This window comes from Leucoraja erinacea, chromosome 27, assembly GCF_028641065.1.
Source record: "Leucoraja erinacea ecotype New England chromosome 27, Leri_hhj_1, whole genome shotgun sequence".
Classification (NCBI taxonomy): domain Eukaryota; kingdom Metazoa; phylum Chordata; class Chondrichthyes; order Rajiformes; family Rajidae; genus Leucoraja; species Leucoraja erinaceus.
Window position 1 is genome coordinate 9,768,231 of NC_073403.1, and position 16,005 is coordinate 9,784,235.

The window sequence follows — 16,005 nt, forward strand, 5'->3', positions numbered from 1 at the left end:
AAACATTTGTCGACATTAAAGCATTCTTTCAATTATGCCCATAACTTCCCCTTTCATTTTATTTTCCCTTGATTCCTTTTGGTTGACATCGATCTCCTCATATTCATTGGAATGGTCTCTACCTGCTTCAAAACAATCAGCCCTCATAAAGACACACAGCATGGGGGAAAAGGCCCTTCAGCCCAACTTGCTGACGCTCATCCCTTGACATTTACGAGGCTTTTAAACAGGCAGATGGATATAAAGGTAATGAAGGGATCAAGTGCAGGCAGGGGAGATTAGTTTAACCTGACATGTTCAGCACAGACTTTGTGGGCTGAAGGGCATGTCCTCTGCTATACAGTTCTATTTACAATCCTATGTTCTCATTAAAAAAATCTGTTTTAATAGCAATTAAACTGCAAATTACGTCGTCTACAAAAATTAAAATGAAGTTCCTCAAACTACACGAGTCCCTGGTCGTTTTTTTACGGTAACGCAATTTCTGCTTCAGATTCAGCACCAGACCATCTTTTTAATTGAGCTTATGAAAAGTTGTCCCTTTTTACTTTACTGCTGACTTTTATTGTTACAGACCCATTTTAATTTGACCCAAGACTAACAGTTTACTGGTAGCACAATTCATCAGAGATTGCAGGTATTAATACAATTCTATTCTACCTTCAGTGGAAGACTTCTTTTATTCCATCATGTGCTTTATTTGTGCATGATACCAAATGGTATTTCTCCCCAATATCAACCGGGATAACCTCCAGCAACAAGCTCCATTCCCTTCTTTCCACTGCCATCCCCTTAAAGTCCTCTATGACATTAAACGCCTGCGTGGGGTCTAATTCCATGGAAGCGCGGGATTTAGTTCTTTACATATGATGACATCCAATGTACATTTTGGTTCTCAATTTAATTTACAAGGTTGTTACACGATTGATTCTTTAAGCGTGCATCTAGAATGAAGTGTTCTTTTTCTAGATCTCATGCCGCAACAGTTTATGGGTTAACTTGCTTCTTTTCTCTTCGGAGAAAAATCATCAATGAAGTATAGTTACACAAAATTAAACTTTCATTAACATCAAAGTATCAAAGTCACAGTAATTGCAAGCAGTAGTCTTAAAACAAAAACAAGTAAGAATATAATGTCACAGAGTTGCAGATCAACCTAAAGCAACATTAGAAGAGATGTGCTCCTTACCTCAGTGACTGCCTGACTGTTGTCACATTCCAGTTCCAAAACTTTTTGAAAACACCGGCCGGCAGCCATGGCATTTCCCAAGGAAAGATGACATTTCCCCTCTCGCAGGTGACCCTAAAATTAAAACATAACTCTCCTACTTAACTATGTTTGAAAAATCTGCAACATGAAGAACAGCCCCCTGCGGTATAGTCTTTTTTGAAGGATCTCCCCTCTCCCCTATTTCCAACAGATTCCAAAACTAAATGTACAATAGATTTGTTGGTCCATCAGGAACCCATGGAGAGGTAATGGCATAAACTGATAAGAAATAATAGAGTAACTTCATTGAGAGTAAATTGGAGTTTTCATAAGATCATGTGATAGAAGAATTAGGCCATTCAGCCCATCAAGTCTACTCCGCCATTCTATCATGACTGATCTATCTCTCTCTCCTAACCCTATTCTCGTCTTCTCCCCATAACATCGGACAAAACCGGACCCATACTAATCAAGAATCTATCTATTTCGGCCTTAAATATATCCACTGATTTTGCCTCCACAGCCTTCTGTGACAAAGAATTCCACAGATTCACCACCATCTGACTAAAGAAATTCCTCGTCATCTTCCTAAAAGTACATCCTTTAATTCTGAGGCTATGGCCATTAGTCCTAGACTCTCCCACAAGTGGAAACATCCTCTCCACATCCACTGTGTCCAAATATTGATGGTTGCAAATCCATGCACATTTAGGGCTTTTTTTGGTTAATTTACTCCCTCACACAATGAGGATGTTGTTGGTAATTACAACATTTACTATACATCCCCAATTGGCCTGAATCAGTAACTACATTGCTGGGCCTAGTGTTAAATAGAGGCTGGAGTTTGCAAGAATGGCCGATTTCTGTTCCTGTCGATCTGGATGCAATCTTTTAAAAAAAAAAATCATTAGATTATTCAGTTTTAAATTCCCTAGCACCATTGTGGGATTGGAACAACAGTCAAGAAGTCTGATTGCTACTCCAGTAACACAGACATTTTGTTATTAAACTTGAATGTTACCATTTTGAGTTTTATTGGGCAATGGACAAGCATTACTAAGCTTGGATTTAGCACTGGGATGAGTGGTGGTATGCATCACAAAATTTGTACCCCAGGGAGATGAGTGTATGGAACAAGCTGCGAGATGAGGTCGTTGAGGCTGGGACTATCCCAACGTTTAGGAAACAGTTAGACAGGTACAATGATAGGACAGGTTTGGACGGATATGGACCAAGCGCAGGCAGGTGAGACTAGGGTAGCCGGGACATGTTGGCCGGTGTTGGCAAGTTGGGCTTGTTTCCACACTGTATCACTCTATGACTAACCATTTCCATTGATACAGGTTTTGTTGCTGATTCTGTAATATATACACTTTAAGGCAGATAAGGCTTCAAGAAAATTGTGTCATTTTCTTGAGCTTTTTCACAGGGTTATAATTAACAAGTGTAGTAACAGCATTGTTAGTTTCCGGTAAAAATATCCTCATTAATTCACAGTTCAAAACAAACATGTGCAAATTTAATAAAACCAAGATGGATCCCAATGTTTAGGCTCTAACTTAAAATCTGTATCAAAAATTAAACTGGAGGCTACTCATAAAGGTTTTAACAGATGTGCCCTCCAATGTCCTCAAAAATAATCATCACGTTTTAAGGAAATAAATCAGCACATTCCAAAAGTCAAACAATTCACAATGATCTGATTTGAGTGAATGCAAATGCTTTCATCCATCACACATATTTTTGGGTTGTCCAAAACCAAGCATATTTTAAGACAATGGATTTCTTTATTTGCTAATTGAAACAATACATGCAATGTGACCAATTTGAGGGAAGTATTTTATGTTATTTGGAAGAAAAAAAGGGTTTCGCTGCCTCCCTTCTCTTGGTTTCATACTGATCATCTATGACATACCCTCACAAAAGTTTCATCAAGTCTCACAGCCTGCTGTGCATCTTCAAGGGCCTCCCGGAGCTTACCCATCATCATAAGTGTAGCTGCTCGGTTGCCATAGTAACTGGCACTTTTAGGGCAGATATCTGGGAAAGTAAAAGAACATGGAAAATAAGTTAGAGGCGTGGAATAAATTCCAAAACAAATGCTTTGTATGAAGACCACCATTTAACTTTCACTCATTTCATAGAAATCTTTAAAAGTGGTTCTGGGGTGGTAGAGGGGGAAGGTTTACAACTGAAGTTGCTGATCTACGGACACAATCTCACAATGCAGTTTTGGGGGGGTAGGGTACTTTAAGTTTTGTTAACTTAATTCTGCAGTAAAGAGCTAGTATCAGTAATAATAATAATGAAACTATCAAATTGAAGCAATTAAATAACCAGTGGCCAAATGCATAGAAATGCGAATGATTCCTTTTAAATAACAGAACAATCAACTCAGTTCAAGGGCAACTGAAGTAGGATAATAAATGATGGTCTTGCTTGTGATACCCATATCTGACGAATGGATTAAAATAATTGACAGCAAACTATCAGGCACAAGACCCATGAACATGTTTAAAACCTCGACACCTTAATTTACAAAATATTACCTACTAATCAATGCTGTGAAAAAATGTCAGGCACCTCTCCGTATTAACTAAAGCAAAACACTATCTCTATAGAATTTATATACTCCTACAAAACAGTAATACTGAAATTAAACACGTGCTAAACATCAGCTTAGTTCACATTTTTACCTGTCACCCTTAAGTTACTCTGTTCTTAAAAACAGATGCATTTCCCATACTTGGAGGATGGGTGGGTGAATGGCAGCTGATGGTAAAGTACAATGCTGATGATTTTGTTTTTGTAGTGTAGTATTGGGGAACAACAAATAATCCACTTTACATAAAATATTACTGAAGAATGGCCATTAATACATTATGTTTGTAACATTAACCTGAAGACAAATGTTTCACATCAATGCACCATACAGTTCAATCCTACCTAGGAGCTATAAGGAGCTATAATAGTAACATACACTGGATTTAACATGTTGAGAAATATATAAAATTATGAGAGGCATAGATAGGGTAGACAGTCAGAACCTTTTCCCCCGAGGATGGAGAAATCAAATAATAAAGGGCATAACTTTAAGGTGAAAGGGGCTGTACAGTTCTATGTTCTAAATTAAAAAAATTACAATATTTTTCTCACATTTTCTTCTTTCATTCCATTTGTTTTATGTCTGGATCAGGTCCTCAATTCTCTGCTACCTCGCATTTGAGGCCATTCTTCATGGTTGCATTCTTAACAATGAATATAGGGAATTTAACCAAGAGAGGCACCAGAGTCATGTCTGATCCTAGCCTTTTCGAACTTTCATGCATTTTCTTCCATGAGTAATGATGAAATAAGTGGTCCAGGGAATCTGAGTCCATTCGAGCCTTATAATTGCTAAAGCTATTTAACAATATTGCAAATGACGTTTCAATTTGCCTGGGTTTAACAAACTCTTTTGGCAAATTCTTCCTCAATTTGTGTGTGACACCTTCTTTGCCAATTAAGTTAAGATAAATTACTTTTTTGTTGAGTTTGGATCAACGTAAAAAATAGATGTAACCACTGTTTCTAGGTTTTGATCATTTTTGAATGGGTTTTAAAGTATTGCTCAAGGGCCAGTGTCATTGTCACATGTGAATTTGTACAGTGAAATTCATTTTTGTATACAGTGTTTTCCCGTATCAGCTTCTTTTCATTCAGATTATTACAAAATTGGAGTTCTATACTGCAGCAACCAAAAATAGTCGAAAAATATAAAAAATCTATCATATATAGAACATTTATAAAAGCAAAGAGGTGACCTTTTAATTGCAGCAGTTAATTAGAAATTTACAAATGACGGCTGAAACGAAATACTCCAGAGAACAACAGCAGTAAATTGGTCTAATTGAAGACCCGCTTTATCAGAGAACTGCTGCATCCATTTAAAGTCTGCAAGTTCCTCTTAAATCACTGCAGGGACATCAAATAATGGCTTAGGCCATATCCTTACCTATTGCTTTTGTATAATAATTATATGCTTCGTTGTAGTCCTTCTTTGCGTAAAATGAATTTCCTTGCTCTTTAAATAATTCAGCTTCTCTGCAAAATTAAAAGACAGCTATTATTTTATGCATTCAATTATTGCCTTTCAATTGCTCTAAAACAAAACACAGTAAAATCAAATGCAGTAAGGAATTTTCTGGTTTACATAAGTGTTTCGCTCGAGAACTGTTCATAAACTGATTTCTCTGTGGGTTAGAAATGGCCATTTTCTACAGTAACTCATATTATAGCTCTCTATATAAACATGCTAGAATTCTTTAATTTCATTGAATAATCACCCTTATGGGCCTGTCCCACTTAGGCGATTTTTCAGGCGACAGTCATGTTGCCGACCGTCGCCTAAAAAAACGGCAACTGGAAAGGCGACTGTCAGAGTGGAACACACACACATCGCTTCCTTCACCAGCCCGTTATGCAGGCAGGGAACAGGGCAAGCGGGGGTGCACTTTCCGAGTGAAATTCATACGGTGCAAAGCCAAGGTGATACCGCGATGAACAGGAAGGTTGGCGCTGTAATTAAGACATCTAAAGCACAGTGTACTGTAATTCCTTTAAAAGGGGGGGGGGAGAGAGGGGGAGAAGGAGTGGAGACAACCTTTAAGAAGCCAGAGATACACGGCTGTGAAGCTCGGTGGACATTTAACATTACCGGTCGGTTATCCTTGGTTCTGAAAACTACTGCTTATGTTTTTATTTCCCCAATGAAATACACCGATCAGCATCGGCTACAACCTATGAGAACCTTCAACCTCCTGGCGATCCACCTACGGCATGAGAATTGTCGCTAGTCTCCATGACGACTTCATTCTAGTCGCCGCTAATTTTTCCACATGTTGTAAAATTTGCTGCAACCATAATGAGGCTGCGACTAGTGCCTACAATGCGGGAACTATTCACGACCATGAAGGAGACTCCCCGGCAACCACCTGCATAGTCTCCTGCAGTTGCCTAAGTGGGACAGGCCCATTACACTACCCGTAATTAAACTAATGGAATATGTACTGTATCCAGTCATTAATGAATATCATGAACCATTTTGTTATTTTTAAAACCAGCTTGAAAAATGCTTTTAAAAAATGTGTTTGCGTAGAGTTGAATTCCCGCTGGACAAGTCATTCATAACATGGGACATGAAAGATATCAATGACATATTTGCACCTTTGAATTATGTAACTTCAATATGGTTGGACAATGGTGTTTGAGAAAGGAACCTGTCAGTCCTAATTGTGCACTCTGATAATATGGTTGACATTTACATTCTTGACCAAAATGCCAAGATGAAAAGGAGGAACGGCAGGAGATTTCAGTCCTTAACTGCTCACCCTGTCTCCCTATTTCCGAAAAAGTCAGGATGGAAATGTCTCGTAGTCAAAGTTGAGGTGGAAAGAAAAATAAAAGTTGAAAATCTAATTGGAATTAAAATAGCTGGGAACGAGCCAATATGTGGCGAATAAGTTAGCACTGAAAGCAAAAGATATTTCAAGTGACATCATGAGCAAAGTTTGTGAATTGTTGCATAGCCATTTTAAAATGTGACTCCCATTTCCAGCAAATTCTTTGTTGAGGGGAAAGCAATTCGAGAAAAATAATGACCATAATGATAAATAAGCAAGAGGTATTTTTTCCAGGACACGTTGAGGCAAATAATTATGAGAAATAATGAATAATGATGGGAAATTGTAAAGAGAAATGTTCCTAAAAGAATTTTGTAATGTCGCCTTAGTTGCAAGGAAATCAAGATGTCTGGCTGAAGTAACATAAATAAATACCACAGTACATGTATGTCCTTGACAAGTGTATGACATACCAAAGAGCTCCATCTATACATAGAAACAGTAATCTTAGAAGCCATCCCCGCATTTCCAGACTCCCAAATGGATTGGTAGATGGTAAAATGATACGCTAAACGTATAAATCATAAAAAAACGACTCCTTCTAGTAATGTTATATTTGTTTTTAAATATGGGTTTGCCTGAAAAAAAAAACCCAAAACACCACCTTCATTTTAATCACAGACATTAAGAACAAACAATTGGCCTTTAAGTCAATTTGTTCGCCAAAACTGCATGGGTTTCGGTTCGAAACGTTGCCTATTTCCTTCGCTCCATAGATGCTGCCTCACCTGCTGAGTTTCACCAGCATTTTTGTCTTCCTGCAATTAATGATGACATGGATAGAATACATTCGAAGAAATAATTTATGCTGGTTAAATCCAGAGACAATGCTTCAGGCGAATTTGATTTGATCGGTGTGGGTAACCTTTTAGTGCCACATTTGATTATAACTCAGTAGCAATATAATGTTATTACTTTCCAAGGAATCCATCAGCAGCTAAAACTTTTATTTGATTGCTTTACAAATTAAAATACTACTTCTTGCGAGATCTTTGCCCTCATTAAAAATAGCATTTAGTAGAGGGGAACAGACAACCTATCTCATATGTCAACAGCAAAAACCCAGAATAGATTCTGACTTCGTTGAATGCAGATTAAAAGTCATTTTTACTTTACGAGCATATTAACTGCTGACATCTGGGTCTTTTGTGGTTAATAGCACTGAAATAAAGATGTTAATCTCCCAGGAATCAGCAGCAGCATCAATATTTAAAGGATATCTTTGGCACAAGAGATTCACAATTATGCTGCCACATGGTACCAGGCCATTCAATGCCAGGTGTGTTGCATCATGGCTCAGAATTGCAGAGTAACGATAGGGCAGCAGACACACCTGGAACCAAGAAGAATTGCTCTCGAACCAATTTGCTCGAAATTAACCAAAAATGGTATCACCTAGAACTCCATCAATAGAAGCCATTGTTGCAACCTTTACATTATATATCTCGTGAGTACTTTTGGTTATTAATCTCATCCATTTCTATTTCTAATATCTTTGGGGCGTCCATTTAAAGCAATACACACATTTAAGTAGTTGTGATTAAATCTCCCACTCTAAAGTGCTTCATAGCTACCCAAACTCAACCACTCTCTCAAATTGATGGCCATTTTTTATTAACTACGGCTGAATGTCCATGTAGTTAGTCCAGGAATCTCTCCACATACGGTCGGAAATGAATCGAATGCCTGGTTTGGCTTCGTGGTCAGAAAGTTGCAAGTTCAAATCCAAGTCTAATCTAGGCTGATATTTCAGCACAGCACTGAGCAAGCATGTGAAAGATCCAATGGTACTTGCAAAGAAGAGTGTCCGAGCTTCTGTGATGTCCTGACTTATCTTTCAATCAACACCATCTTCTCAGTTACTTCATTCCTTCCAAATCAATCAGCAAAGATCTGCTCACTTATTCCCTAATGATTATCTAAACTCCAGTTAATTATATCAGATTAGATGTAGATTAGTTTATTGGCTTATATACCAGGGCGCGATGAAAGTCTTTGTTCGCATGAAACCAGCAGAGTAAACAGAATACAGTAAGAAAAATACAGCACTAAATATAATCGTAAGTGCAAAAAGCAGAATGGTAAATGTACAATAATAGAATAACCAATGAGATAGAGAGTTAGGAGTAAAGGGCCTGTCCCACTTACGTGTCCCTGGCACGCAAATTACGCGACCTCGTGGTCGCGTTGAGGCGCACGGGCATCGTATAGGCCGCGCGGGGCCGGTCCCGATTAGAAGCGCCGAGGGGTATGTAATTGTGCACGGGGCTCCAAAATTTTTGTAGTGAACAAAATCTTCGTGCGCCAACGACCTGTCGCGGAACTGATGGCCAAAGTGGGACAGGCCCAAGAGCCTGGCGCGACGCGACGTCTCACCTTCAACAGCAGCAGAAGCAGGTAAATGATCGTCGAACTCGGCCTGGGGCTCACGGCCGTTGCGGTCCGGATCCGCCACCACTTCTACTCCCAGAGCGGGGCCAAGAAAATTGAAGATAGACACCAAATGCTGGAGTAACTCAGCGGGACCGGTAGCATCTCTGGAGAGAAGCAATGGGTGACATTTCGGGTCAAGAACCTTCTTTTCAGACTGAAGAAGAGTCTCGACACGAAACGTCACCCATTGCTTCTCTCTAGAGAAGCAATGTTGTCAGTCCCGCTGAGTTACTCCAGCTTTGTGTCCATCTTCAAATGAGGTCACTCGCTACAGATGCTGTGCGTACGCATGTAATCGCGCCCGACCTTTGCGGGACCGTCACGGCTCAACGCGACCATGAGGTCGTGTAATTTGCGTGCCAAGGACACGCAAGTGGGACAGGCCCTTAAGAGTATGTGGCAGCACCTCCGAGAATGGGGCGTGCAAGAGGTGATAGTTCAGGAGTTGAATTGCAGGACAGGTAGAAAAGGCATTAAGAACATCCAGTTGCAAGAGATGTCTTACATGACTTCGGCTTGTAATCACAATGGTATTCAGGACCTGCCATTGGAGCATGGCATCTACTTTTTGTAAGATTCTCTTGGCATCCCTTGTAGCCTTGGGGAGATCATACATCAGCACCAGTCACAGGAGAAGCAAAATGTCTCTCCATAACTCCTTATAAGATTAATCAGTGACATTCTCGTTAGGGTTTTTGAAAAATCACAGAAGTGGCTCACATTTTAAATTTGATGGCAGAATTTTGAATAATAAAAATAAATATGCGATGAGTAATTTGGATTTTTACCAACTACTCTGATGATTGAAAAAGTTTTACAGTGTTGTACAAAGTCGGAAATATTTTCAACGCAGCTATAAGTACTAATTTGCGAATATTCTGTCTTTAAAATTTGAATTTGTGTGCATTACAATTCCTTGATTCTCTTCTACTGATATTTCTATTTTGTGTGTATCTTCTTTATTTCCTGTTTTGTTAGTTGCTTAAAATACTAATTATAAGTTGTACATTTTCCTTCCAGTGTGCTTTCTGGGAGAACCCATCAATTTAACTCACAGCTCAATTTGCTCAATGGCACCAATTTTGCTAAGGCCTTCAAATGTTATCTAGGTTATCATTACTGCTAGAAAATGGGAAATACAAACCAAAATTCAATAGATCATTGTAAGAGTATTGTTAGACTCAGGGATGAGCACCATTACTTCAACTCTGTACACAACGTTGAGATCATCAGTTGTAGGAAGGAACTGCAGCTCCTGCTTTACACTAAAGATAGGCACAAAATGCTGGAGTAAGGCAGCATCTCTGGAGAAAAGGAATACGAGACAATAGACAATAGGTGCAGGAGCAGGCCATTTGGCCCTTCGAAGTTTCGAGTTGAGACCTTTCTTCAGATTGCTTGATCCAAAACATCACCTATTCCTTTTCTGCAGAGATGTTGCCTGACCCATGAGTTGCTCCAGCATTTTGTGTTTATCATCGAGATCATTAGCTTTATTTCCACCTTGTCAAATACCTTTGCAATTCCAAGGATACCCATTCAACCAGCCTTTCCCCCCCCCAATAGTGTGGTTATAAGGGAAACATAGTTCTAAATCTCTTTGCAGTGTTTTTTTATTTGTATATGTGGTTTGCACAGATTTTTTAAAGAAACTAGTAAGCAAAGCTTCCACAGAAACGTACTAATGTTATGAAGAAGACCGGTAAATAAATAAATAGATGGATATGGGTATATATGTATCGGGATAAATCTCGGGATGACTGATATAGAAATATAGAAAATAGGTGCAGGAGTAGGCCTTTCAATATGGCTGATCATCCAAAATTAGTACCCCATTCCTGCTTTCTCTCCATATCCCTAAATTCCGTTAGGCCTCAGAGTATACTATGTTGGGCTTCCAACAGACACCTGGGTGGACACGAGAAACTGCAGATGCTGGTTTATAAAAAAAGTGCTGGAGTAACTTAATAGGTCAGGCAGCCACTCTGGAAAACATGGATGGCTGACGCTTTGGGTCAGAACCCTTCTTCAGACTGATTGTAGTCTGGGGGAAAAAGCTGGAAGATGTAGGGGCAAGACAAATTCCAGCAAGTGATAGGTGGATACAGGTGAGGGGGATGTTTGATTGGAGGATGATTGAACAAAGGCCAGAGATGAAAAGACATGGTGTAAGATATGGGGATGAGGATAGATGAGGCACAGAATGTGAATCCAGAGGAAGGAATATAGGTGAGGGGGGATACGGGGAAAGGAAAAAATGGTGCATCCAGGTGGGCCACGGGGAAGAGGAGCAGAGAAAGGAAATGGGCGAACGCCCAGGTACACATATTTTGTCATGGCATGCTTCAGCCATTAAGGTAATGTATTTTCTTTGCTGTCATATCTGGCTAGTTCTTCTGATGCAAGATTTTCCTCCTGCAGCATTATCTCGATTGGTTTCCCTCAACAGACCTCAAACTGAATATTCCCAGTTTTCCTTTATTTTAAATTCCTGCAACTACTGTAGTCTGTGTCCATCCCAGCAACTTGTTTTCTTTTTACTGTCCTTATTCACCTCTCTCTATCTTGATACACTTCCTGATAGAATAACTATTCCACAACCGCTCAAATGGCACCCGCAACGTATGTGTCAATCTGGATAAACCTAGTCTCTATCCAATCACAGACATTCATTCTTCGCATCCCTTCCGTTCTCTGCACTTTAAAAAACCCTGTTTTCTCGAGTTAATAGGAACAAAAAATGCTGTTAATACTATGTAGCTCAAGACACATTTTTGCAAAGAGAAACAGAATTATCACTTCAGGTCAAAAGCCAACAGAAAGGAAAAAGAGAGAAAAGAAGATTTTTAGGCTACAGGGAGGGTGGGGGAGAGGGATGTCTCCAAGAAGATGAAACCAGGTTGACTAGGGGCATAAACTATAAACAAAGATTTCTGGCCGGCGGGCAAATGGGAGCAGATGGAGAGTGAGAACATTGAAAAAAATGTAGATGTGGTGAAATGCTGAGCAGGAAGCCATATCTATCCTCCACTCCAGAGGAAAGAAAAAAAAGTGGGAAAAGAACCATGTCAATCTCACAAATGAATGAATGATACAGACAAATAGATACATAGATACATAGAAAATAGGTGCAGGAGTAGGCCATTTGGCCCTTCGACCCTGCACCGCCATTCAATATGATCATGGCTGATCATCCAACTCAGTATCCCGTACCTGCCTTCTCTCCATACCCCCTGATCCCTTTAGCCACAAGGGCCACATCTAACTCCCTCCTAAATATAGCCAATGAACTGGCCTCAACTACCTTCTGTGGCAGAGTTCCAGAGATTCACCACTCTCTGTGTGAAAAATGTTTTTCTCATCTCGGTCTTAAAGGATTTCCCCTCTATCCTTAAGCTGTGACCCCTTGTCCCGGACTTCCCCAACATCGGGAACAATCTTCCTGCATCTAGCCTGTCCAACCCCTTAAGAATTTTGTAAGTTTCTATAAGATCCCCCCTCAATCTCCTAAATTCTAGCGAGTACAAGCCGAGTCTATCCAGCCTGTCTTCATATGAAAGTCCTGACATCCCAGGAATCAGTCTGGTGAACCTTCTCTGCACTCCCTCTATGGCAATAATGTCCTTCCTCAGATTTGGAGACCAAAACTGTATGCAATACTCCAGGTGTGGTCCCACCAAGGCCCTGTACAACTGCAGTAAACCTCCCTGCTCCTATACTCAAATCCTTTTGCTATGAATGCTAACATACCATTCGCTTTCTTCACTGCCTGCTGCACCTGCATGCCTACTTTCAATGACTGGTGTACCATGACACCCAGGTCTCGTTGCATCTCCCCTTCTCCTAATCGGCCACCAAATGAGATGCTATTCCTCGAGCTTGCATTGGACACCCTTGTAACAGTACAGTACAGACCAATGTCAGAGTGGGAGAGGGATGGAGAATTAAAGGTGGCAGGCAAAGGGTGGATTGAAAGCAAGAGCTCTGCAAAGCAATCACAAAATCTGCATTTGGATTTTCCAAAGTAAAGGGGACCGACCACATAATGAACACTGAATGCAGTACACCATGTTAGAAGTGAAGTGAATGTTTAGGTCTCTGGATGGTGGGAAGGGAAGATGGGAAAGGACATCTTGTTGTATCGCCTCTAGTTGCAAAATAAAGTACCGTGGGAGAGGTGGTTGATGGAAATAAAAGTGTGGTCCAGTGAGTCAGGAAGGGAATGTTCCCAGCCAAATACTCAAAAATGAACAAGGGTAGATGTATCTAGTGGTTCAAGCTTGGTGGGAATTGTGGAGAATGAGCTGATGAATGCAATAAATGCAACGCAAATAAAGTTTCAGTATCTGCAGTTTTTTTATTCTGCATTTCTTTACTCCCGTGTCCAATTCTGATGAAAGGTATGATACGATACGATAATACTTTATTCATCCCCGGAGGGAAATTGTGTACCTTGTGTGTTGACTGTCACAACTTATCCCCTCGGCAGAGGATTCTACAATAGAGTGCCCCCCCTTACACTGGGTCCCCCTTCATTCTCCCACTGTCCCTCACAGTGGTTTACCCCAAGTCGGGTCCTCCATTATTCTTCACGGCAGTTCCCCCACACTGAGACGGCGTTGTCTCCCCCTCCCCACCCCTCACACTCATCGACCACAAGGCCCCACCACCACTGAGGCTCCCGTTGCCCCCACTGCCACCACACGGGCACCCATCGCCGCCTCCAGCTGAGGCTCCTTCGGCCCAGACAGGCCTCGTCGCCCGGCTTCACTGCAGTCCCCTGTGAGGCCTGTGGGGCGAGTTGGGCCTACCGGGGCGTGTTCTGGTCTTCGGTCGTTGTAATCATTTCTCTCTCCAAACACACTGCCTCACTTGTTCTGTTACTTGTTTTTGAATTTCGATTTTATTTAAGGATTGATTCAAATGTTTCAGGTTACCAAATCCCATGATAGTCTCAGAACTGCACAGCACCTCAAAACCAGATTTATATAATTACCGTGTTTTCTCCTCATTGTTTACACAGGTTACATGTTAGGCAGCAAGAGATTTCCTTCATACAACAACAAAAAAAAAAAAACAGGTGGTTGGAAAGATGATAACACTTTGCTGGCATCATCAACATCTTGTGTAACTAATGGTAATGGGAGTCACAGGTCATGAAAGCACCCAAGGTCGTGTTCATAACACCCAAGGTCTTCAACCAGGCCAACTTCAAGATTGTGCTACCAAAATACTATCAGCATCTCGAGAACAACTGGAAACATTTAGTTTAGCTGATAATTCAAAATAGTAATTTGCATGTTTTAGTAAACGATTATTGTTGAACAATGTAAGAGTGACAGGAAATAATATGACTAGTAGAGCCAACAGAGACCAAGATTCAATCCTGACATGGGTGCTGTCTGTGTGGATTTTGCATATTCCCCCTGTGACTGTATTACCTCCTGATGCTCCTCCCCCATCCCAAGGACGTGTAGGTTGGTAGGTTATTTGGCCACAGTAAATTCCCCCTAGTGTGTGGGTGACTAGTAGAACGTGTGGAGAGTTGATGTGAATTAAAAAACTATACATACAAATGTCATGAATGTAGATTGAGTTCAAATGGACGCTCTCTCGCTCTCTCTCTCTCTCTCTCTCTCTCTCTGTGAAAACTGCAACTTGAATTACTATCTCCACATTCACAAAGCATCCTTGGTGTGAACACAGACAAGGCGATGTAAACAGTTGCAGGAAATGCAAACTAATTCAGTTAAATTTCACAATGTTAATTGCCTAACTTAATGACAGCAATGGTCACTAATGGGATTGTTTATTGTGAGTTTTGATGAGGTTTGCCTAAAGTTTCAAAAATATGAGATTCATCAAAATAGAGAAATAGATAAATTTGCTAATATACATTAATATGAAAGAAGACCTCCACAGCTAATGACATAAGAATTCTCACTATATTAGAGAAAAATCCCCAAACACCTGCCGACAGATCATAGACTCCAGGAGTCAGGTGTGGATTTGTCAATGACCACTGTCTGCAGAAGACTTCATGAACAGAAATACAGAGTCTACACTGCAAGATGTAAACCACTGGTTAGACGCAAAAATAGGATGGCCGGGTTACAGTTTACCAAGAAATACTTAAAAGAGCAACCACAGTTCTGGAAAAAGGTCTTGTGGACAGATGATATGAAGATTAACTTAGAGAAGGAGCTGCCCAAGATCCAAAGCATACCACCTCATCTGTGAAACATGGTGGTGGGGGTGTTATGGCCTAGGCATGTATGGCTGCTGAAGGTACTGGCTCACTTATCTTCATTGATGATACAATTGCTGATGGTAGTAGCATGATGAATTCTGAAGTGTATAGACACATCCTATCTGCTCAAGAAAATTGAAGGGTACTACCCCCCAAAACAAGCATAAACTAAAGATGGCTGCAATACAGGCCTGGCAGAGCATCACCAGAGAAGACACCCTGCAACTGGCGATTTGTTTGCTGACATAAACATGTGCAATCCTAATTAACAAGGGCAAAAGAACAATATTCAAAAGTGGAAACTCTGAATGCTTCTCTCCCTCACATCCTGGACAAAGACTTCCTAAGAAAAACAGGGATCAACCCATGGTATCACATGAACCTTGTAGACTCGGTTCTACATTGCGCAGTGAGCTACCCAACCAAAGCAATGGGGGCATTCAAGGAAAAAAAACTATCTTCAGGAATCCATTAGGAACCCTCTACAGCCAGAGCAAGCCGGAAAGAATTTTCCAAACTGAAATATAATTGATTGTTCCTAACTGTAGAATGATTAACAATATAACCTTGTTTCAAGTCAATCACGTATTACAATTAGAATTCAATAAACTGAAATAGTGTCATGTGTCTAACAGCCTAAACGAAGATGTGAAGTGTTGATTGAGTTGTTT

At 40.4% G+C, this 16,005-nt stretch overlaps 1 protein-coding gene across 1 annotated transcript in view; it reads right to left on the reverse strand.

Annotated features, from left to right (window-relative positions):
• Window positions 1-16,005, reverse strand: part of dnajc7 (DnaJ (Hsp40) homolog, subfamily C, member 7) — a 41,397-nt gene that overhangs the window by 15,720 nt on the left and 9,672 nt on the right. The window contains exons 2-4 of the mRNA XM_055657000.1: window positions 5,205-5,293; window positions 3,126-3,250; window positions 1,190-1,303 (exon numbers count right to left, since the gene is read on the reverse strand). Of these exons, the coding sequence (XP_055512975.1) occupies window positions 1,190-1,303; window positions 3,126-3,250; window positions 5,205-5,293 (328 nt within the window). The remainder of the gene's footprint in view (window positions 1-1,189; window positions 1,304-3,125; window positions 3,251-5,204; window positions 5,294-16,005) is intronic.